Below are 23283 nucleotides of genomic sequence, written 5' to 3'. Positions count from 1 at the left end.
TTTGTTCAATGACTCTTTATTGTGAAAATTTAGATTATCTTCAGTGTTAAACTACTATTGTTAAAAGACATTTGGGCTGCTTTCTAAACTACTTAGAAATAAAGAAAAAATACCAGTCTTCAGTATATCCTAAATTCTCCGAACACTGTTTCTTGCTCTATATCATGGGTATAACCATATCCTACTTTAAGATGTACTATAAAGATTATTTAAGATTATGTTTTAAAGATTATGCTTTCAATACATAATATCAATAAATAGTGGTTATCACTGAGAGTTTTCCTAAGTTTAAGGCACCAAAATCATTATGAATCATTATTTACACCCCTGACAAAAATCATTGTTTTTAGGGATGGTGGAAGTCAATGAGACTAGGATTGTGGCCAGAATACAACTGATAAACCTAAAACTCCAAACAATAGCCTCTTGCTCATCTTTCTCTTATACTGCCTTCTAAAACAAAGTCAACTCTCTTAAACATGATTGAAAAGCTTAGAAAAACATCATTTGACACAGTAGTCTTAGCCATGGACAAACTTTTACTTTACCTGGTATTCTTCATAAGTGGCAATATAATGTGTATACCCATTACACAGGCCTGAAATCACAACAGTCATGTCCTTCATCCTATGAGATGCAAATTCCTAGGAGGAAAAATTAGAGCCTAGTGAAATTATTACTCAGCTTACAGTTATTATTTCTGTTATATTTAAGGTACAATTCAGTAATGAGAATTGCTAGTAAATTTCTCTTGTGAAATCCTTCTCAGTGATCAAAATCACAAAGTAGTACAGAGGTATGGAAGAGTCCTTTATGAAAGGTTAAAAACAAAAACTCTACATTACAGCTGGGCAAATTAGTAGGTCTGTGGATATTTTAATGGTCACAACAACAAAGAAAAATCTTCTAGTCATTAGGAAATTCTTGAAACAAATGGCTAGAAGTCATCTTGAAATTAGTGTCTATTTGTTTTAGAAAAGAAGCTATTCATCTTAGGAAAAAAATTAAAAATGCACAATCATAGGAGCAGAGAATTTTTTCTTCTTCACTAAATATAAATGTATAGATATTTTATTGCATATTTTACTTACTGCTTTAACTGCCTCTCGAAGTCTTCGTCCAGACATAGTTCTGAGTCAAGAAAAAATAATTCCATGAATGTTTTACCAGTTAGGATATATGGAAGTATTCAAAATGACTTGCAGTAAAGACAAACCATTGCCATGGCTCATCATCTATCAATAAATTATATAAGATTTAAGAATGATCCAAAGCTAAAGCTGAACTGTTGTTTTTTTTTAAGTTATTGTCCTATTTTCCAAGAAAATCTTTATGTGACATCAGCCAATTGGGACAAAGGAAAGAAACAGAATCAGTGGGTGATATCACTAACCAAAGATCATCTTCATTTTCTCTACTGACACCACAAAATCGATCAATTGCAATCTATGTTAGTAAGAGCTGAGGGGCAGAAAGAAAGTGTACCAGCTGGGTTTAGGCTACATGAAAGGACTACTTCTAGGTGCTGATGATTCAAGGGTATAGAGTTTACATATATGTGGGGATCTGGCAACAAGTAAGTGCAAAAGTGAGATAGTGATGAGCACATAGAGAATAAGAAAGTAGGGTAGGGATGAAAGGGAGTGGTGGTGGTCATTGTGGTAGTAACATTGGTAGCAATGTGAATGTGATGGAGTCAGTGGCAGTTATGGCTGAAGACTATTTTAGGTAGTACAGGCAGAAATGCCACCCATATTAGAGATCTAAACAAAAACTAAAAGACTTCACTAGGATGGCAGAATGGAGAGGCGAACACAGGTGAATATAGTCATAATATTCAATGTACATATATGAAAATGGAACTAGGAAACTTGAAAGGATGATTAGGGTTGGGATTGATGTTGGGGCAGAATGATAAAAGGGATGACATTGATCAACGTGCACCACACACATAAATTGACATGTTGAATCAAAATGCCTTTGAACAACTACTTAAAGATACTTTTTAAAAGAAAAGAAGATGTACTGTAGTAAGTAATGACATTAACTGAAGGGACTGCACTTCACATGGAGTCCAATGGCCCTCAGTCAAGAGCAATCTTAGTGAGCTTAGGAAGAGCATGTGGATTTCCCCCACAGGCAACACCTTGACAATAAACAAGATGGCTGGTGCAGGAGTAAGCAAGGTGGAAGATGGGGAGAAGTCACACCCAGGACCTTCCTGAGGAAGAGAATGTGTGGAAACTTGTGAGAGATTGTGAGGTTGTAAGGCTATGCCTGAAAGAGGAAGCTTGGTGGGACTTGGAGAACTGAGCAGCAAAGTAATATGATTTAACTTAGTAACTAATGTTAGAATAATTAATCTGGCTGATTTGCTGAAAGAAGGCTATACGGGAGTAAAGGAGAAATCAAGCACATTGAGCAGGAGGTTGTTAAAATAATTTGAGTGACAGGAGTAGTGGCTTAGAGGGACAATGATTACAAATCATGAGAAGAATGTAGAATGCACAAGATTTGCTGAAGAAAAATTAATTCAAGGATAATTTCAAGATGTAGGGAGGGCCTGAGCAACTAAAAAGTGCGAATTTTCAATTTTCTAAGATAGGTAAGATGATATACGAAGAAGGTTTAAAATAGTCCCATGTTTTTTAACATGCAAGCTGATCATCATGTGTAACTTCATTTTAGTACTATTTCAAGTGTTTGTACTGGCATAACTCATGACATCATTTTGCTTTAAGATGAAAAGCTCATCAATTTTCATGAGTTATGCCAACACAAACAGTAATAGACATAGAGACATATTCTTTAGAATAGACATATTCTTCAGAAGCCTCACTAAAAGAGGGCAGAGATATTTGTCACAGTTGCCAAAGTATTTGAAGAGATATACTTGTCTTTTCGTAATGATTATTTCTAACCAGAACACACAACAAATACATTTTGGAACTAAGTTTTAAAAATAACTCACGTAAATTCCCCAGGAACAGCAGCTATGGCCAAGAACCCAATAGTAATTATCTGAACATCAACAATATCTGGATGCCAGGGATGAGGGATGGATAGCTAATCAAAGGAAGAAAATTGTGTGAAGTATATTAATCTTTCTGTAGAATAAAGACATGATCACAGAGGTTTCTTTATTCAAAGATCAATATCTGAAGCTCATTTTAATGTTGTTGTCCTATCATAGGATTTACTTCTAATTTATCATATAATATTAAATATGTCATGTGGTATATATGTATTGATCATAACATGTGAGTCTAACATGGTATTGCCATAGATACCTGAGAATATCAATTAAGTTTTGGGTACATTTGTCATTCTGGAGTAAAAAAAGGTAACACATAAACTAGTGTTCCTCTGGAACAGTGTGTAACTGTCCTTAAACCATTTGAAATTGCTTACCCTATTAGCACTTGACCCTGATTGTACTTTAAGTTTACAATTCCCACATCTTGCTTTATCTTCCAAAGTTTCTCCAAGAGCACCTAGGTTTTTCCACATTCAAATTGGTATAGCCTATCTTTCTGTTTCTTTCTTCCCTCTCTGCTTCCCTAAGAATTTTAGTAGACTATTTGTAAATGTAATTTAAAATCTTACCCATTCAAACAATCTACACTTTTATGAATATGGGAATGATGTTTCATTCTTCTGACAGTGAGCATCTCCCATTCATTATAAGATAATTCTCAGATTTACAAACAACCAAACACTAATTTCATTCCATACCATAAGCAATTACCTTACCTCTCCAGTGTGAATAAGGATTGGCTTTGGCTTATGACATTCTCTTAATTCAACAGATGGTATGCCCAAGACCTCGTCCCGAAGCAGTTCCCAAAATGGATCGCTTTGCAATGTTCCTACGAGGAATGGTACACTTAGTGATTTCTTGGACTTTCCTCTAAAAGAAGGACCGCTGACATAGTGTACAATAATCCTCCTAGAGGCTTCAGAGATTTTATGAAGGCTGTTGTCCAATAATTCAAACAGTTTGAATAATAGAAGAGGCAGAATTTCCTGTATGTCACAAAATAATCACCATTATTTAATTAGATCTTTAGAGTGTACAAAAATTCTTACAGTGTATTTTGTTCAGTATCTTCAAGGTTATTTCTACTTACCTGGTTTATTTTGTAAATGAAAAAAAATTGACTTAATTAACATATTTGTGAGCTAAGTCGTGTGTGTGCGCGCGTGCGCTGTCCCTGGGCTTTTTTACTCAAGGCGAGCATTCGACCACCACAGCTCCACCTTTGGCTTTTTAGTGGTCAGTTAGAGATAAAGAGTTTCACAGACTTCCCTGCTTGGACTGCCTTCAAACCTTGATCCTCTGATCTCAGCCTCCTGAGCAGCTAGGGTTACAGGTATGAGCCACTGATGTCAGGCTACATTTACCCCATTTTAAACTTAAGAATAGCTTGTAATGTCAGTTGTCTGGCTTGTGTCTTTAAAACAGTCCCTTTTTAATCTTCATCCAAACATACATATACGTAAAGTTTAGAGAAAAAAAAAAAAGCAAGCCCTAAATACATAATGTCAGACAAAAACCAACTGTACAACTCATGGAGGGGAGGGAGGGGGATGAGGAGGAGGAGAAGGTGGGAGGAGGAGGAATGAGGGAAGAAGTAACAAGTTGGATAAGAAATGTATGAACTGCCTTATGTAACTGTAAACCCTCTGTACATCACTTTGACAATTAATTAATAAATTAAAAAATAAATTCAGAACCTTTAATGATCGAGAAAATACAGTAATTTAAAACACTTAGGTACCTAATAACAGAGCAAAAAATGAAATAAAACTGACAGAAGGAAAGGAAAAATAAGAAGTTCATGAATAATGGCAGAAATTTAATAATGAACAGAACAACTAGGCAGATTAGCCAACACATAGAAAACTTGAACACTTCTAGAAACCAATTAGTTCTAGCAGATAACATATCAATTATTCCATCCAACAACAACAAAATGTATTTTATTTTCATGTGAACATGGAAAAATCACCTAGGACAGAGCATAAAACAAAACTGAACATATTTTACAAGGTAAAAATAAAATGATACTGTTTTGTGTTCCAACCACAGTGGAGTGAAATTAGAAATGTAAGAAGGAAAGAATTAGGAAGAGGCAGGCATGGTGGTGCATGCCTATAATTCCAGTACTCAGAAGGGAGAAACAAGGGGACCACAAGTTTGAGGCCTGCCTGGTCTACATAGCTAGATTCTGTCGTCTACATAGATTCTGTCTTTAAAAATGTGGAAGATTGATCTATGATGACAACTATGAAACCCAAAACACCCTTACTCCTAATCCCCCTCCTTTAGAGGAGGAGAAGATAGAATCTAATTAGGAAAATGCTAATCTAAAATATATGAAACAACCCCACACTTTAGTTTTATGAAAGTGATGAAAACATGGCAAGCCAACTTTCAGCTGTTCTCTAAGTGAGATAGGGTTGAAGACTTTGAGGCTCTTTTTAACCATACCCACTTGTCCAAAATTTTAATGTCTGGCTATGACTACCCATGTTTTGAGAATGGTTTTGAAGCTATGTGGGAAAGTGAAAAAACAGGAAGAACCATAGCTCATTTATTGAACAAACAACAAAGACAAAGTGATCTCAACCACTTTGGACTACAGATGATGCTATGTCTTACAATGTGTAGAGCTCAGGTAGTCCTGACACATTCTGCCACAGTACCTGAGTGGAACAGGAACACAACCAGTGGTTATAGGGCTGGAAGTAAGACTCAAGTGGCACAGCCACTCATGAGAGAAAAAGCCTCTAGAAGGCATGAAGGGCTGGGTTCAAGAGTTCAAGGCCAAGGGCTGGGGATATGGCCTAGTGGCAAGAGAGCTTGCCTCGTATACATGAGGCCCTGGGTTCGATTCCCCAGCACCACATACACAGAAAATGGCCAGAAGTGGCGCTGTGGCTCAAGTGGCAGAGTGCTAGCCTTGAGCAAAAGGAAGCCAGGGACAGTGCTCAGGCCCTGAGTCCAAGGCCCAGGACTGGCCAAAAAAAAAAAAAAAAAAAGAGTTCAAGGCCAAGTGTCTGTACAAGGAAGAAAGGAAGGAAGGAAGGAAGGAAGGAAGGAATGAAGGAAGGAAGGAAGGAAGGAAGGAAGGAAGGAAGGAAGGAAGGAAGGAAGGAAGGAAGGAAGGAAGAAAGAAGTAGAGAGGGATGAGTCTGACATGGTCCTACAGGAAGTTCAAGCATCAGGTAGCTGTAGCAGTAAAGGACTGACTACAAGGCCAAATGCACCAGATTCCCTGGTAAGGAGTCCTGTCACAGAGGGTTGCAATGGAAAGTGAGCACCACACTGTGTCTAGCCTGTACTTTAGCTATGTGTGATGCTGCTAGGTAGGACTGAAAACTCCAAAACCCATGAGCCCCACACCCAATAGAAAGGCTGCCATCAATATGTCAGAGAAGAACAGGTACTGGCCAAGATGTGGAAAAATTAGAACCTAAGATTACTCTGCATTCCATAAAGTTATACAACTGATGGTCAACTTAAAATAATCATAAAAAGCCAGATGCTGGGGGTTCATGTCTGTACTACTACCTATTTGGTGTCTGTACTACTACCTATTTGGTGCACTGAGATCTGAAGATCCTAGTTCTAAGACAGCCAGGGCAAGACTCTTATCTCCAGTTAATCACAAAAACACCAAAAGTGGAGCTTTGGCTCTAGTGATAAGGCGCTATCCTTGAACACAAAAGCTCAGAAACAGGTCCAGGCCCTTGATCAAGCCCCAGGACTCACACACACACACACACACACACACACACACACACACACACACACACACACACACGAATAATCATAAAATAATTAAGTGCATTTCTTATGAAAGTTATCAATACAATGGAATTAAAAGAGAATTTGTCCCTAAGGCTGAATGAGCAGAAAGCGAAGTTAAAAAACTTCTACCTCTGTGAGATCTAACCTGAAATGTACAAACCTTGAAAAACTGTTGACTCCTGAGGTTAGAAATTAAAATCATGAATGTATTGGAAGTAGTCAAACCTCATGAGTAAGAGAAACATGGGGAGTGTGGCTCCCACTGACTTAAAGCTCACCCTGTGTAATATTGAGGCCTGAGACTCCATCCATGGTGCCAGCTGCAAAACTGTAGCCCAAGGCTGGTTTACATGTCTTCACCTAAAGGAAAGATTTTTAAAGCACAACAAAAGCAAAGGAGGAAAGTAAAGTCAACAACAAGTAATAACATGATGGCCCCAACACTCAGTCCCTTTGGCATGACCCACATGACTTGCCACACTTACTGTGTGTGTGGAATTGAGCTGGATGCTCACATCTGTCATGTTCACCCACTGGTGAGCAGCAGCCACCGGTCCCGTCACCTCTTTGAAGGCAGCGGTGTAGAGTTCCTAGAAGAACCATGCATAATTACTGTCCCAAAGGAAATTGCTGAGGGGACAGGGTGGTGAATTCCTGTGGCCTCAGGAAGCACCAGTTTGGAAAGCATTCCTCCACTAGGAGGTGCTCTACTGAATGCTGTAAATAGCTGCTGCCCACCCCATGTGGCTAGCTCCACCAAGCCCAGGTGAGTCCCAGAAGCTTGAAGGCCCTGAGACTGTTGCTCTGTATTTACACCCTACAAATACAAGATTCTAGTTGTACAGGTTGGATCACAAATAGCACCAATACCACTTGAAAGACAGCTAAGAAAATTATGCATTTGCTAACCTGATACTATACTACTTACACCATATCCTATTTTTGTTGTGTTTGCTGTTTCTTGTTTGTTTGGGTTTTTTAATTTTAGCTTGTTTTTCAAGCAGAGTCTAACTTTTACACAGGCCAGCCTGGGATAGTGATCCTTGTATCTCTACTTACCAAGTAGAAGTTATTACAGGGAAGGACCAAGAAAATTTAAGATGAGTAAGTAGGCCAAAACACTTCTCATTGGGGCAGATGAGAGCATACCTTAGGTAGTATTCATTTTGAAGTTTTCTTTCTCAAGATCCTTGCATTTGATAGGCCAGAGGCCTAGTGGTAACTTAAAAGAATTCAGATCCCAATTGTGTATCAGCTCCCAAACTGATGGTCTGATCTTCGGAGGAGGTATGGCAGGGGGGTGGGGGTGTTTCTTAATAGAGCCAGATGATGCATTTTCAATCTTGTGGGAACTGTTAGTCCAATGTATTTGGATATATTTATGTTGGTGCATGGGTTTCAGGCATACAAGTGAATTATGGTTACCACAAATTCCTTCAGCTAAGCTGAAGAACTTGCACTCTGTCCTCATCTTCAATGGTCACATAGGTGCTCTCAGGACAAGTGGCCAGAACCACAGCCACAGCCTTTCTCTCCTAACTAAGAGGAAATTTGCCTTGCTGAGAAGAAAATGCAGAAGATGGGACAGATCTCCTTGGCGCCCAGGCCCAGGAAGGTTACAAAATTTCTGACATCAAAGTGTGTCACAAGCCCACATCTTAAATAGAATTTGTTAATTTAGAATAACCCACTGATGATATCATCCTAATTAGAAAGAAACTTTAGCAATTAGCCTGACTACTGCCAGTACTCTTGAGTCTGAAATTTTTAAGGCACTTCAGCTCTGCCTTTATTGCTCCTGGAACATTTTAGAACTCTGGTAATAAATTATTTACTTAAGTACACACACACACACACACACACACACACACACACAACAAAGGCTTGAATAAACTATTATAATAGAGGGATTTAACTATAAAGTGCATGTCATTCAAAGGTCTTCCTTTAAATTTTCCCTTAGAAATCTCTCTCCAAAAGAAAACAAAATTAAAGAAATCTGTCTCCATGGAAGCTGATAGAAAACATGAGGGCAAAATGAAAGATAAATTTTAGGAGAAGCAGAAAGGTAATTCTGATAGTGAATTCATAGCCACATCATACAATCCAGCTTCTTTTCACCATAAAGTCTTTCTGAAAGAAAACATGAAACTCAGTACAATGGTACACTCCTATAATCCCAGCTAATCAGGAAGCAGAGGTAGGAGAATCATATTATGAGGCCACTCCAGACCCTATACTATTTATACCAAATAAAACCACTGCAATAAAAACAAAAAACAAAAAAAAGAACTAACTGGAAGTCAAGATACAGAAGTGGTCCAGCTGACTTTGAGCAGGCAGTCCAGGGAGATTTCTGAGAATCTGGACCAGTGTGGTCATATTGTGATACCACATTAATCAAAAATGAAATTAAAATATCTTTACATTTATCTATCTTCTTCTGTCTGAGGCAAGTGCTCTAGATTTTTAACCATTGTAAAACAAAAGGTTTTCTCAAGCTTTCCTCAGCAGAGGCAATTCTTGTGACTGGCAAAGTCAGCCTTCATAGGTAATGTCTTCTAGATTTCCTGTGGCAGTCTGAGCTCTTGCTTCTTCCTTGCAATGACTGATGTCCTAATGAAGGAAGTCAGTGGCTCTCATAGGATTATTTTAAGTAAAGATTAAAAGCACGGATCTATGGCTTACCTTTGCTCTCTGGTAAATGGCCCGCCCTATTATCTGTGTACTTTCAAGCATGTCTTTTCCAGGTCCCTGAGCCATGCACTTGCTGGGCTGGAATGTAAGAAGAAAAAAATGCGCTCTCAGAAAAATAGCTTATTATGTTTTAAGCAGTGAAAATATTACAACTGAATCGAAGCAGATTTGTTAAGTATATTTCCTAGCATTTCTTCACTGATACTCAGTTCACAGACTAGCATATACAGTATCTTACACAGAACTGGAACAATGAATGGTTTTTAGAAAGTATCTATTTTAGTGACTTTCTTTTAAAACCTGTAAAGTTGAAGCCAGGCATAGGTGGCTTATGATTATAATCTTCCTCAGGAAGCTGACATCTGAAGATTGTGGTTCAAAGCCAGCCCAAACAGAAAATGTCTTGAGATTCTGATTTGTAGCCACCAAAAAATAAAAATAAAAAAAATCCAAAAGTATAGCTGTGACTCAAGTGATAGAATGCCAACCTTGAACAAAAAATGCTAAGCAAGAGTGCCCTGAACCTGAGTTCAAACCTCAGTACCAGCAAATTAAACAAACAAATAAATAATATAAACAGGGGGTTGAGGCTCAAGTGCTTGGAAAAAATGTATTGTAACATTTATAGGTTGCTGATATCTGAACAAAAATTGGGTGCTACTTTCAGGCTGTTCATGTACAGCATGTTCTTCCCTTTACTTATCCTTACCTGGGATAAGTAAAGATAAGTAAACGCCAGGATCCCCTCTTATTAAAACTTTGCTACAGTTCTATCGGAATAACTACCTGGCACTGTGAGGAAAATGAACACATCTGGCAGTCTCCTTGTTTCTTATATCAGAAAAGTTTGAGATTGATCAAATATTTAAATATTATCAAGGGGGGGGGCTGGGAATATGGCCTAATGGTAGAGTGCTTGCCTCATATACATGAAACCCTGGGTTCAATTCCTCAACACCACATATATAGAAAAAGCCAGAAATGGCAATGTGGCTCAAGTGGTAGAGTGCTAGCCTTGAGCAAAAAGGAGCCAGGAATATTGCTCAGGCCCTGAGTTCAAGCCCCAGGACTGGCACGCACGCGCACACACACACACACACACACACACACACACAAAAGAATTGCACGCTTGCCTCTTATATGCCTCATAAATATTATCAATGGAATCAAGAACATATGAAGGAGGATACAGGCGAGCATGTTTCACAGTCTAAGGTGTGAAATAGCCTTCTATAGATAATAAAGAACAGGTGTAGAGAGTCTTGCCACGTAACCACTTTAAAAGACTGCATGGAAGAGAAAAGCAAGGCTGAAAATAAACTGATGAACAACGGGAAACTGTCCCACTGTTTATGACAAATATACTAAGACGTCAATGTTTTAGAAGCTTACAAAATTCAGCAAGAAAAATCACCCTTTGTATATACAAAAGGCATGAAACATGGTATCAATTCCCTACACTCCAGTGATTGATTATTTGCAACACTATTTATAATAACTATGGTATAGAATCTACTATGATCCCTATGAATGGATGAATGAAAAAGGAAAATGTGGTACACATACCCAATATGGCCCTAAATAATCATGAAATCCTATGATTTGCAATAATATTGATGGAACAGAATGTCAAATTGTTAAATAAAATAATCTCATTGAAGAAAGGGGTGTTTGATAATAAAAATTTGAAAAAAAAAAAAGAAGAAGAAGAAAGGGGTGCAAGAGTGGTCCCAAAAGATTGAAAATGGAAGGTTAGGGGAAGATGGAAAGAAATTAGAAAAGCAGTATAAACTAGGGTATCTAACTTGGGTACCACCAAGACAGCGGACTTGGTTCCGGTTTCCTTAGCATCAATAGGTGACTATTGGTTACACTAATCTAAAATATACATATGTATGTATGTATCTAAATAGAAGTCTATGAAATTTCTAACATATGAAACATCAACTTTTAGAAACTGAAAGTTCTTATCCTGATATGTCATTATGCATTATATGTAAATACTGTAATGTAATCTATAAAGACGTTTAAATATTATGTCTTCACTTGACAATGTAGAAAGAGGACTAGACACCAAGTTCATGTTTAATTTCAGCTACTTGGGAAGTAGACACAATAGGATTATGGCTTCAGGTTAGCCCAGGCCAAATTTTAGTGATTCTCTATCTTAAAGAACAAGCTAAGTATGATGTTCCATGTCTGTAATTACAGCCACATCAGAGGAAATAAGCTTACAGGTGACAGAGGACTGCAATATGTACTGGTGCATCTGAGCACACCTGTGATGGGAAGAGAAACCATCTGGAAGGCTGTTCATAAGGGAGAAACACCAGTCCAGTGCACAAGCAGAAAAGAGAAAAGGAGAATTTTCAGTGGAACATGAATCTTCTTATTTTTCTTTATTGCAAAAGTAAAGTCCATTCATTATAGAAAAGTATAAAAGCCAAAGAAATTGTCGTGAACAACTCTGGATGTTTCCTCCCTGATACTTTTTTTTAATTTTAACACTTGTTTTGGAAAACTACAACTACAATAAATATTCAAAATAGACCTATTTGTCTTACTCGGCATTATGTGTTATGACCTGTCCTCTACATTATTTAATATTCCAATGCAAGGTATTAAACTGATCCATAGTACTCTATTGCTCATATGTGTGTTTTATTTACATATTTTGGAATTTAACAGGAAATTGTAAAACTTGATACAAATCAATAGTGCATAGAATAATCGAAAATGAAGATTGGCAATGTGTGTCTATCTACACAAATAAGTAGTATTTAGCACAGTATTGCTTATTGGGTAGGGTTGACCAAAACAGAAAGAATAGACCAGAAATAATGTACAAGAAAAATAACATTGGTGGAATGATCTATAAACACAAAAAATAAGAACCTAGAAGCTAGCATCTGTTGCTTATATGTCAAAGCCAGATCTCAAAGATGTGTGGCAATAAAAGTTAAATAGGGTACGATCTTAGTTTCTGTCTTTGCAAATAGTTATACAGATGTGGATACAAACAGGAGAAGACTTCCAATACATAATGATGTAGAAAACTGAAGTCTTAAAATCCATAAATAGGGCTGGGAATATGGTCTAGTGGCAAGAGTGCTTGCCTCCTACACATAAAGCTCTGGGTTCGATTCCCCAGCACCACATATATGGAAAACGGCCAGAAGGGGCGCTGTGGCTCAGGTGGCAGAGTGCTAGCCTTGAGCGGGAAGAAGCCAGGGAGGGTGCTCAGGCCCTGAGTCCAAGGCCCAGGACTGGCCAAAATATACATATATATACAAAAAAATCTATAAATAATTCATAAAATGTTTATGACTATAGATAAATATGTAGAAGAGGTACATAAATGACTTCTTAGAAGTCCAGGGTAGGGGGAAGAAGAGATATAGAGGGATTTTTTTAATAGTCTCTATGTATCTGTATTAGTTAAATTTTTATATCAAAATTTGTAATTTCAAAAGAGATGTCCATTGTATATTATGCAATCTAAAGTTATTTTAATATATTTATTTTATTATACCATACAATCTAAATTTATTTTTCTAATATACATATATGGAATATATGCATATATATGCGGACAGTGAGAGCATGAGTGCTGGTACAGTCGTGTGTGTGTGTGTGTGTGTGTGTGTGTGTACTCAGGGCCTGGGTGCCCTTCCCTAGTTTATTTTTCTCCAGGCTGGTGCTCTACCACTTGAGCCACACTTCTGCTTCTAACTGTGTAGTGGTTAATTGAAGAGTCTCATGTACTTTCCTGCTTAGCCTACCTTTAAATCAGGATCCTTAGATCTTAGTCATTTGAATAGCTTGGATTATATACAGCAGCCACCAGCACCTAACAACTATGAATTGTTAAAACACTAAAGACACATAATCAATGAGAAATGTTTCCACAGGAAGTTTTTTTGGTACAAATTTCAAGCTACAGATATACAGAGGTAAACTATTTTAGATTGTCCAGGCTTAGAGAAGGATACTTAATCTCTATATGGCCAATCAAAGAGAAAACTGCAACTTGACTCACCCAAAACTTTAATTTTGGCAGCTTCTCCAAATAAGAACAGATGCCAGAAGTAGGCCAGGGTATACCCAAGGAGAACATACTTAGAAACCAGTGATGAATACCCTTGAGCATGAAGTATATACACAAGACACAAAAACAGAAACTCCATGTACTATGTCACCTACCCCGCCAATAGGACAAGTGTTGTGGGCATTTTCACAAGGCTCTCCTGTGTTGATACAGTGGGGCCCAGCAATGTTGGAAGACACATCTCCTAAGTTTGATGAAGCAAAGGCTGCAACAAATGGTCCCTACCAAACAAACAAATAAAATTACATCATTGCCTTTGATTCCATCATATTTTCTATAATGACTTCTATTATACTTGCAAATATTGAATCTACTCAGGTAAGCGCCTCAAAATCACCTGTATACAATAAAAAGGGACTGACAATGTTCTGAGAACATTTCAATTTCTGAAAAGGGTCACATTGCAGTCAGTATAAAAGCAAAACTGAGCCAGTTAAGTCCTTTTCCATTCTCCTTCATGTTCCTCATACCATTAAGAAGGTGCTTATATTGGGCTAGGGATATGGCCTAGTGGCAAGAGTGCTTGCCTCCTATACATGAGGCCCCGGGTTCAATTCCCCAGCACCACATATACAGAAAATGGCCAGAAGTGGTGCTGTGGCTCAAGTGGCAGAGTGCTAGCCTTGAGCAAAAAAAAAAGAAAAAAAGAAGCCAGGCCCTGAGTCCAAGCCCAGGACTGGCCAAAAAATAAAAAAGAAGGTGCTTATTACTTATTATAGCTGAAAACAAAAGCCATATCACCATTTATCGTCTTTCTATTTATCATCAAATACTATTATATATTCCTATCTCTGGAAATTTAAGGCTCTAAGAGAAATTTTCAGCCACATGAAAGTAAATAATGACTATAATGTGTATAAAAAACAGAATGTAATAATAAAATTTATAGAATTAAAAACATTCACACAGTGAGACCAAAGAGAATATTCTTAGGAAAGGATCACAAAGGCTCAATAGCTTTGTGTATATGATCATATAAATTTATATTTACAGAAATGAACTTCTAGAAAGGGAAACAAGAGGCTTTGTTATTTTTTTTATTTTGTTTTTCTCCTTTGTCACTTCTTTTGATTTTTGTACCTTTTGTCTTGTACGTAAATTTATCTCTTTGGGGAGGATAAGGGGAAGCACAGAAATGGAGGAACAAAGGATGAACAAATGCAGCAGTGATACTCACTGGACACTATGTTGAAAATGAACTATACAACTTGTGGAGAAAGGGGGTCAGGAGGGAGAAACTAGGGGAAAGCAAGGGAAGATGTGAAACTATTCAAAAAGAAATACACTCCTTACCTGACCTATGTAACTGTAATCCCTCTGTACATTACCTTTACAATATAAATAAATAAATAAATAAATAAACTAAAAACAAAAACACCATTATATGTTACAAAAATCTTGAACTTCTTTCTGTCAACTGATGTTAGCTTCATAAAGCCAGCACGACAAAGAGTATTTGCTGCAAAGAGCAAATACTTCATTAATAATTTCAATGCTTTCTTTCCTTCTTAGGGACACTAGTGAATTCTTTATATCCAAGCCTATCCATGAGGCTTATGATAATAATTTACTCTTGAAATGTGGACCAGCTTCTGCAAACATCGTAAGAAGAATAGCACTTGATAGATCAAGATGAAGCTTTCAGTGGCCACATTCTCACTTGTCCAGGTAGATATCCTGTGTTCTTCTCTTGCTCATAAAGGTAAGCTGCGTAGCCCATGTTGTCACTGTTTACTAGGTGGTTAGTGTTGTTCATGCTGACTGGATGGATGGGAAACCAGCTGTAAAAAAGCAGAGTCCCAAATTAATCAGGACACCTGGAGAACCCAGACCAAAAATGAGGATTGGGAACTAACATTTTCTCCAGTAGGACCAAGTATTTTGAATATTAGGCACCCTATGTTTATATCTTTTCATTGTCTGTGGCCCAAAATTACAAATCAAGTACCCAGGAAAACTCATCATTGACTTAAGATGCCCCTCCGTAGACGAATGGATCAGGAAAATGTGGTACATATACACAATGGAATTTTATGCCTCTATCAGAAAGAATGACATTGCCCCATTTGTAAGGAAATGGAAGGACTTGGAAAAAATTATACTAAGTGAAGTGAGCCAGACCCAAAGAAACATGGACTCTATGGTCTCCCTTATCCGGACTAATTAGCACAGGTTTAGGCAAGTCACAACAGAGGATCACAAGAGCCCAATAGCTATACCCTTATGATCCCATAAGATGATGCTAAGTGAAATGAACTCCATTTTATGAAAATGATTGTTATATCAGAGTTGAAACTACTTTCAACATCCCATGTGTATCTGTAGTTTCTACTATTGATGATGTTCATGTATCACCTTCTTGTGATTGTATCTACACTATCTCTGTAATCTTATCTGAGTGTATGGGAAACAGTGTGTACTGGTATTAGAATTAGGAAATTCAAAGGGAATACCAAAATTGAGAGACAAAGGGTAAAATACGAGAAACAACAACAAAAGCAATACTTGCAAAACTGTTTGGTCTAAGTGAACTGAACACCTCAGGCGGGGAAAGGGGGAGGGGGGAGCGGGGTATGAGGGACAAGGTAACAAACAGTACAAGAAATGTATCCAATGCCTAACGTGTGAAACTGTAACCTCTCTGTATATCAGTTTTATAGTAAAAACTTAAAAAAAATACACAACTGCTGGGTACTTGTGGCTTACCTGTAATCCTAGCTATTCAGGAGGCTGGGATCTAAGGATCATAGTTCAAAACCAGCCTTGGCATAAAAGTCTATGAGACGCTTATTTCCAATTAACCACTAAGAAGGTGGAAGTGGCCAAATGGTATCACATTAGTCTCTTGTGAAAATTCCAAGCAAGAGTGCAAGGCTCTGAGTTCAAGCACCAGTACCAACACAGACAAAAACTGAAGAATACCACTTTTATGAATATTTCTCCAATACCATTTTCAGATAAGCTTTTAACAAATGTCAAGACCAATCAATTGCCACTGATTGTATCCTATACAATCAAATAATTGGATAGGTACAGGCGCAAAGACAGTAATTACCCTAATCAATCCAATACAACCCAATAAAAACTTAACTAAGCTTCAGCTCTTTGCCAGCAATAGAGTAAGTGGAGATTGACTCCCAGACTGCCATAGAAGACAGAAATGTAAACAAATAGCCTTAATATGGTGGGGCAAATGGTAGAAAGAAACAGACAGGAAGCATTTGGAGTCCACACATGACTGGCAATTCATTCTCAAGGACATTGGGGTGGGAGGGGGGAAATTAGCCAGCAAGTACAGAGAGCTGTAGAAGCCTGCATGCATAATTCAGTGTGTCCTTATACACAGCAATGCATTGTTCAAGTGGAGAGCCACACAGTGCACAGGCTAGCCTCCATCTCTCACTTTATTTGAACCTCACAGGCCTAATAGGCTGCCAAACTCTCATCTGGATAGGTGACTCAGAGATGTGAAAGGATAGCACTGGGCAAAGGAAGGGAAGTTAAAAATAAAAGTAATCTTAAGGGTACCTGTAAGGGTTTATATATAAGAAAAAGTGGGAGCCAGGTGTGTGTGTGTGTGTGTGTGTGTGTGTGTGTGTGTGTGTGTGTGATTTGTTCTTTTATCTCTAAAAACTCAAAATAAATTCTAATCAACTATTGCCCAGTTAAGCAGCATTTGCTGCTTTGGAGTTTTACTCTATTTAGTTTGGAAGAAAAATGTGATAATAGCTATAATAGGCTCATGATTCCCCAACCAATGTGTTTCAGTCTGACCTTATCACATGACTTCAGCCAGGTTCAGCCCTGTTGCATCTCTCTTGCATCAAAAGAAACTCACAGAACAATTCACTCATCACTATCATTTAGGGCATATTAGGCAAAGAACTATAAACACAGGATTTTATTCTCATGAAAGCCTTTGAGTCAGATATTATCCTTATCCTGATTTTACAGCTGAGAAAACTAAGTCTCATCATGATGAAGTAACTTGACCAAGGTCAAATAGTCATAAGGCAAGTTTCAAGGCATGAACCCAGATTTGTCAGAATACAAAAAGTTCATCTCCAGTATCATATACTGCCTCTTCCTTCTCTTCATACACAGTCTCATTCAACACAAATTTAGGTGACCTTGACTGTGATCCAGGGAATAGGAACACACAAAGATAAATGAGGCATCATGTTGCCCTTGAGAAATGCATCAGGAAGAATGAGACATTTGAGCAGACCTCCAAGGTTCCATAAGAACTTGACAAAGAGTTCACTGATGAGGAGTCATTCCTGCAGAAGAAATAACTCCTGCAAAGGTTGGACATCTTCAGACGATGAAAGGACAGGCTGGGTGGCTTAGAGCACAGTGGATATGAGCTGTGAACAGTAGCAGTTGCATCATTCATCCAATCAACATGAATTTATTGGGTTTATTGGTATTGTGTTAAACCTCAAGGAACATAAAATCTGGTGTTTTCTAAGCCACCAAGAAGTTCCAGTTACCCACACTGGTTAACAGTGGAGAATGTGAATGTTAAGAATTTGAGCTTAGCAATTAAAACACAAACTTGGCTTCTTATTTAATTCATCCACTTTAAAACTTAGAAAATCAAACTTATTCTCTACAGAACTGAAAAAATAAGCATTCAAAGAAAGCTATTTAAATTAGAGAATTTGTTATATTTTTCTTTCTCTGCCTTTTCAAGAGTGTGCTACTAAAATATCAGACATAGCACCACAGCTAAAATATGATGGCAGTAGATGAATATTTGTAAAGATATGCTGAGAGGCGGTCGTTGTTATTTAAAAAGATCATGCTTACAATCTCTCTGCCAAAATACATATTTTTAATCAAAGTCTGAAAGGAAGAAGTGTTAGAAGTTTTGACACAGACATGAAAGGCTATTTTCCTGGTCATAAATACTCTTACATAATGATACCACACTCAGACACAAAATAGTACACAGGGCTCAAGTGGAGTCCGTGCAACCTAATCGGAAGACTGAGGAAATCAACAATGGGAATCTTATACTAGCTCAAAGCAAAACGAGCTCCAGTTCTCTGGTCCTGAGACTGAAAAATAACAGATTTCAACTATGGTTTCTGAATCAGTAAGCAGTGTATTAATAAAGACTACTGTAATTCTTGTTTATTTTGCCTGTATAAGTCAGATATTTGGAGAAAAGGACCTCTAGGGCTTCTTCCCATCAGGCATCATGTGTGTCCTACACAGAAATAGCAAAGAAAACTCCAGAAATATTATGAAGCAGCAGCAATCCTACTCCAAGTTCCATTGAGTCAGCTCCCAATGCCCAGATCCAGTGGGCAAGTTGTGCCCTGTATAAGAGGTGCCTGAGAAAAGGAGGTGCTTGTGGGTTTAAATCCATCCTCTGTTCAGCTCACAAAGTCAGAGGATGCCATTGTCCCAGCTGTGTTTCTCACCAACCTCAATGTCCACAAATATGGAAATAAAATATTGTCCAAAGGTGGTGATCATGAAGTTTCATAGTAACATAGGAGCTCTTTGGGAAATTGCAATATGAGGAAGTTATTGTGGGTTGAATAATGCTCCACCAAAAATTCATGCCTAACTAAAGTCTTAGCACAGGACTTATTTTGAAGGGGTCATTGTGGCTAACTTGAAGGTAATGACAGTAAAATCAACTGGCTTACCACAGGCCCTAAATGCAATTACTTCTATCCTTGTAACAAGAATTTTTAAAAACCAAAGAGACATACAAAGAAGTTGATGTAAAGATGAAGACAGGGGTTGGAATGATGTGTCAATAAGCCAAAGAAGTGAAGGATTCATCATGATGAGTAGAAACTGAGAAACATAATAGATTGTCCCGGACTCACAGCCTCCAGAAGGAATAAACATTGCAAATGCCTTTAACAAACTAACACTGCGAATCCCTGATCTATGAGAAGATCTGTCACTTATTTTAAACCACACCATCTACAATAATATTTGGCTTCCCTGGGAAACTAAAAACAGAGGTCATACTTTACTGTGCCAACTCTTGGGTCAGACACAAGTCATTTAACCTAGTTGAACCTCAGTGTTCATATCCATAGCACAATGATAATAGTAGTGTCTACCTCAGAGCATTTGACAAATAACTAACACAAATAGCACCAAGATTAGCCTATACTAAGAATAAAATGATGATTCTCATGATGCCAATACTGATACAGATGTAGTTGATAATGATGATGATGCAAGGAAGAAAAACCTCTGAGCATAACATTTTTTTTTTTTTTTTTGGCCAGTCCTGGGCTTTGGACTCAGGGCCTGAGCACTGTCCCTGGCTTCCTTTTTGCTCAAGGCTAGCACTCTGCCACTTGAGCCACAGCGCCACTACTGGACATTTTCTGTATATGTGGTGCTGGGGAATCGAACCCAGGGCCTCATGTATACGAGGCAAGCTCTCTCGCCACTAGGCCATATCCCCAGCCCCTGAGCATAACATTTTTAATACAATGTTAAAATGTATGGTATATGCATGTGTGGCACAGATAACATATATATGTTGAGCCCATAAATAAATATGAAATAAGTAAATGAGGAAACTCTGCCCTCTTGTGGCAGTGATTTGAATGCCCATTGATACCAGTAGGCTCATCTGTTTGAGTTCTACTTGCAGGGTGGGGCAATTGTTCTGCCTAGTAATATGCAGAAGGACCATCAAATCTTTATGACACCGTGCCCAGGTAGGAAATAAGTCTTCACCGTGTAAAGCCACTGGATTTTCACATTCTGTCTGTTATGGCACTAGGCATTAATTACTTTGATGAACAGACCTCCTTGTGTGCGCCCTCATAATCCACAATGCTTTCACCCCACCCCACTAGAAACTGTTTGGAGAAGGAGAGGAAAGGACATTGCATTGTGATACACAGGAAGGAAAATCAGGTTCAGAGTTCTACCCAAAAGTCAGGTTCGATTTTAAACCAGCAGAGGTATGTATTACACACACACATGTATATAGAAAGGACTGAATGATTCAGATGCAAGGAAGACCATGAGCTATTGCAAAGCAGCCCTTTTACAATTAAAGTTAGGCCAGATGGCCAACATCCACCAATCCACCATTTTTGCACCTATGAAGCGATATACATTCCCAACAAGCCATTTTGTAATTCTCATAAACCCTGAATGAAAAAGGCTCTCTCCATGATGATTACAAAGATACCTGTTTGGGGAAGATCTCATTAAGTTGTACCAATCAAAATTTTTGTGTTTTAAATGGTACAAGCAATCAACAACAACTCAAAAAAAGCACCCAGGAGATAAACAAGAAAAGCTATTTTTAATTCAACCTAACTAGGAATTGAAGAAATCCAACAGGGATTTGTATATTTATTTTTGTCTACTACTTGGCAATTATTATTAAGCATGAAAACGCCAAGGCTGAAAAGAGTCTGGGAAACAGCACTGAGCTCATGTTTACAGCAGGGGTATAAACAGAAAAAACCTTCCAGAGAGCTCTTTGGCAACTTTGAGGAAGAACATATATCTATCTGTGTGTATGTGTATAAAATGTATATAAATAAATATATAACATATAAATATATGCGCATACATACATACATAATTCATCTATTTTATGACACGCAAACAACCTAAGCATCAAATGAGTGCTGAGAATGTGTGTGTACGCATATGGATATTATATAATACTCGACAGTAATTTTTAAGCCTGTAATCCTAGCTACTAAGGAGGCTGAGATCTGGGGATTGAGGTTCAAAGCCAGCCCAGATAGGAAGGTTACTGAGATTCTTGTATCCAATTAACCACCTGAAAAACAGAAGTGGCTCTATAGCTGAAGGTGGAGCACTAGCCTTGAACAAAAGCTCAGGGACAGCACCCAGAGGTTCAAGGCCCATGACTAACAAAAATAAATAGATAGATAGGTAGATAGGTAGATAGATAGATAGATAGATAGATAGATAGATAGATAGATAGATAGATAGCTAGATAGATAGACTGACCACGAAAGAAATATATTCAGGGGCTGGGATGTAGCTCAGTGGCAAAGCGCTTGCCTAGCAAGTACAACATCCTAGGTTCGATCCCCAGTACCAAAAAAGAAAAGACAAAAAATATACAATTTTTAAAAAACCAACCAAAAAAGAAATATATTCAGAAGGAGCTGATGAATTTTTTCAATTACCTATCAGTATAATCCAACTTCATTTTTAAAATAAAATTCTCTACCAGAATGTTTAGAAAAAATCTAAAAGGCTATTTAACAAAATGCTAATAGAAATTATCTCTAAATAGGAAAATTAACAAGCTCACTGCCTGTAACAGTGCACCCCCTGGGGAAATGCCAGTAGCAGGGAGCAGGAATATATATACTGGAAGAAGCCATCCACAGATACTCATCGTAACTTCTATTTAACTTGCTGTAAACCTAAGACTCCTCTGTGCTAAAGTTGGAATCATATAGGGATTAGCACAGCTCCACGCAAGGATAACACTCACATTTGTGAAGCATTCCATGTTTTTTTAAATAAAGGAAGCTCATTAGTTAAACATAATGAAATATTTCCAATAGTAACTATGGCAGCAGTGGCACAATGTCACTCCTCCTATTTTCCACTGATCAGAGCGGTCACCAGGTGGGGGCTAGAGGTCACCTGCACCTCTGGCTGGACAGCAGCCAGCTCATCCACATCAATGTGTAGGAGGCATCACTGCACACTGCCATCTGAACTTTAAAAGTGTTTTTCTTAAATCCCTAGCCATCAGAGGGAAAAAGTGAGAGAAAGCAAGGGAAGGAGTGGCACTGGCAAAGAGAAATGTACAGTACTCATTACCTGACTTCTGGAACTGTAACTGCTCTATACATCACATTTATTACATCATTTTTATTAAATCCCTACCAATCAATCAAAACAAGGGTGAGAAAGGAGAGGAGAGAAAAGAAGGATTGAAGAAGAGAGGCAAATAGCAGAGCAGAGAGAGAGGAAAAAAAATGTTCTGAAATAAAATAATCACAATTCTAGGAAATAGACTGTACTTACTCCTAGAGAGACAAAAAGGTTATCAAAGTACAAAACAAATAAATAAAGCCACCTGTTCATAAGAATTGCCCCTAAAACATTAGAACAGAGATGGAAAGAAAATGACAAAAAATATATACATAGCAAATCTGTCCAGCAAACAGCTGTATCACTATATTGTCCAGAAGTTGCATGTAGTTTAAGAAAAAAGCATAATTAGATATGAAGAGGGTCACTATAAAAACAAACAAGTGACCAGTAAAACCACTTGGTCATCTCAATCCATGAAGATGGCAATCTTATTCTCTATATATTTCAAAGTCAGCGGCCAGAATGGGTGAAGCCAAATAAACATACACAATTAGTCAAACTAATTTCTTCTTCTTTCTTCTTTTTTTCTTGTGCCAATTCTGAAGCGTGTACTCACAGCTTTGTACTCTTGCTTGCTTTTTTCACTTAAGGCTGGTGGCTCTAACACTTAAGACACATGCAATTCTGAATTTTTGCTATTTAGAGATAAGATTCTCATGGGCTTTTCTGGTCTGGAATGCCTTCAAACCACAATTCTCAGATCTCAGCCTCTTGAGAAGCTAGGACTACAGGTATTAGCCACTAGTAGCCAGCTTTAGTCGGGCTAATTTCTTACTATATGTTCTTC

At 37.9% G+C, this 23283-nt stretch overlaps 1 protein-coding gene across 1 annotated transcript in view; it reads right to left on the bottom strand.

Annotated features, from left to right (window-relative positions):
* LOC125343128 (neutral ceramidase-like) overlaps positions 1-23283 on the bottom strand; it is a 57056-nt gene that overhangs the window by 11451 nt on the left and 22322 nt on the right. The window contains exons 7-15 of the mRNA XM_048335404.1: positions 15283-15403; positions 13718-13843; positions 9506-9592; positions 7303-7407; positions 7096-7177; positions 3754-3869; positions 2972-3066; positions 1092-1131; positions 549-644 (exon numbers count right to left, since the gene is read on the bottom strand). Of these exons, the coding sequence (XP_048191361.1) occupies positions 549-644; positions 1092-1131; positions 2972-3066; positions 3754-3869; positions 7096-7177; positions 7303-7407; positions 9506-9592; positions 13718-13843; positions 15283-15403 (868 nt within the window). The remainder of the gene's footprint in view (positions 1-548; positions 645-1091; positions 1132-2971; positions 3067-3753; positions 3870-7095; positions 7178-7302; positions 7408-9505; positions 9593-13717; positions 13844-15282; positions 15404-23283) is intronic.

This window comes from Perognathus longimembris, chromosome 2 (genome assembly GCF_023159225.1).
Source record: "Perognathus longimembris pacificus isolate PPM17 chromosome 2, ASM2315922v1, whole genome shotgun sequence".
Classification (NCBI taxonomy): domain Eukaryota; kingdom Metazoa; phylum Chordata; class Mammalia; order Rodentia; family Heteromyidae; genus Perognathus; species Perognathus longimembris.
Note: the sequence above shows the minus strand (reverse complement) of the source record. Positions and strands in the feature narration are given on the sequence as shown.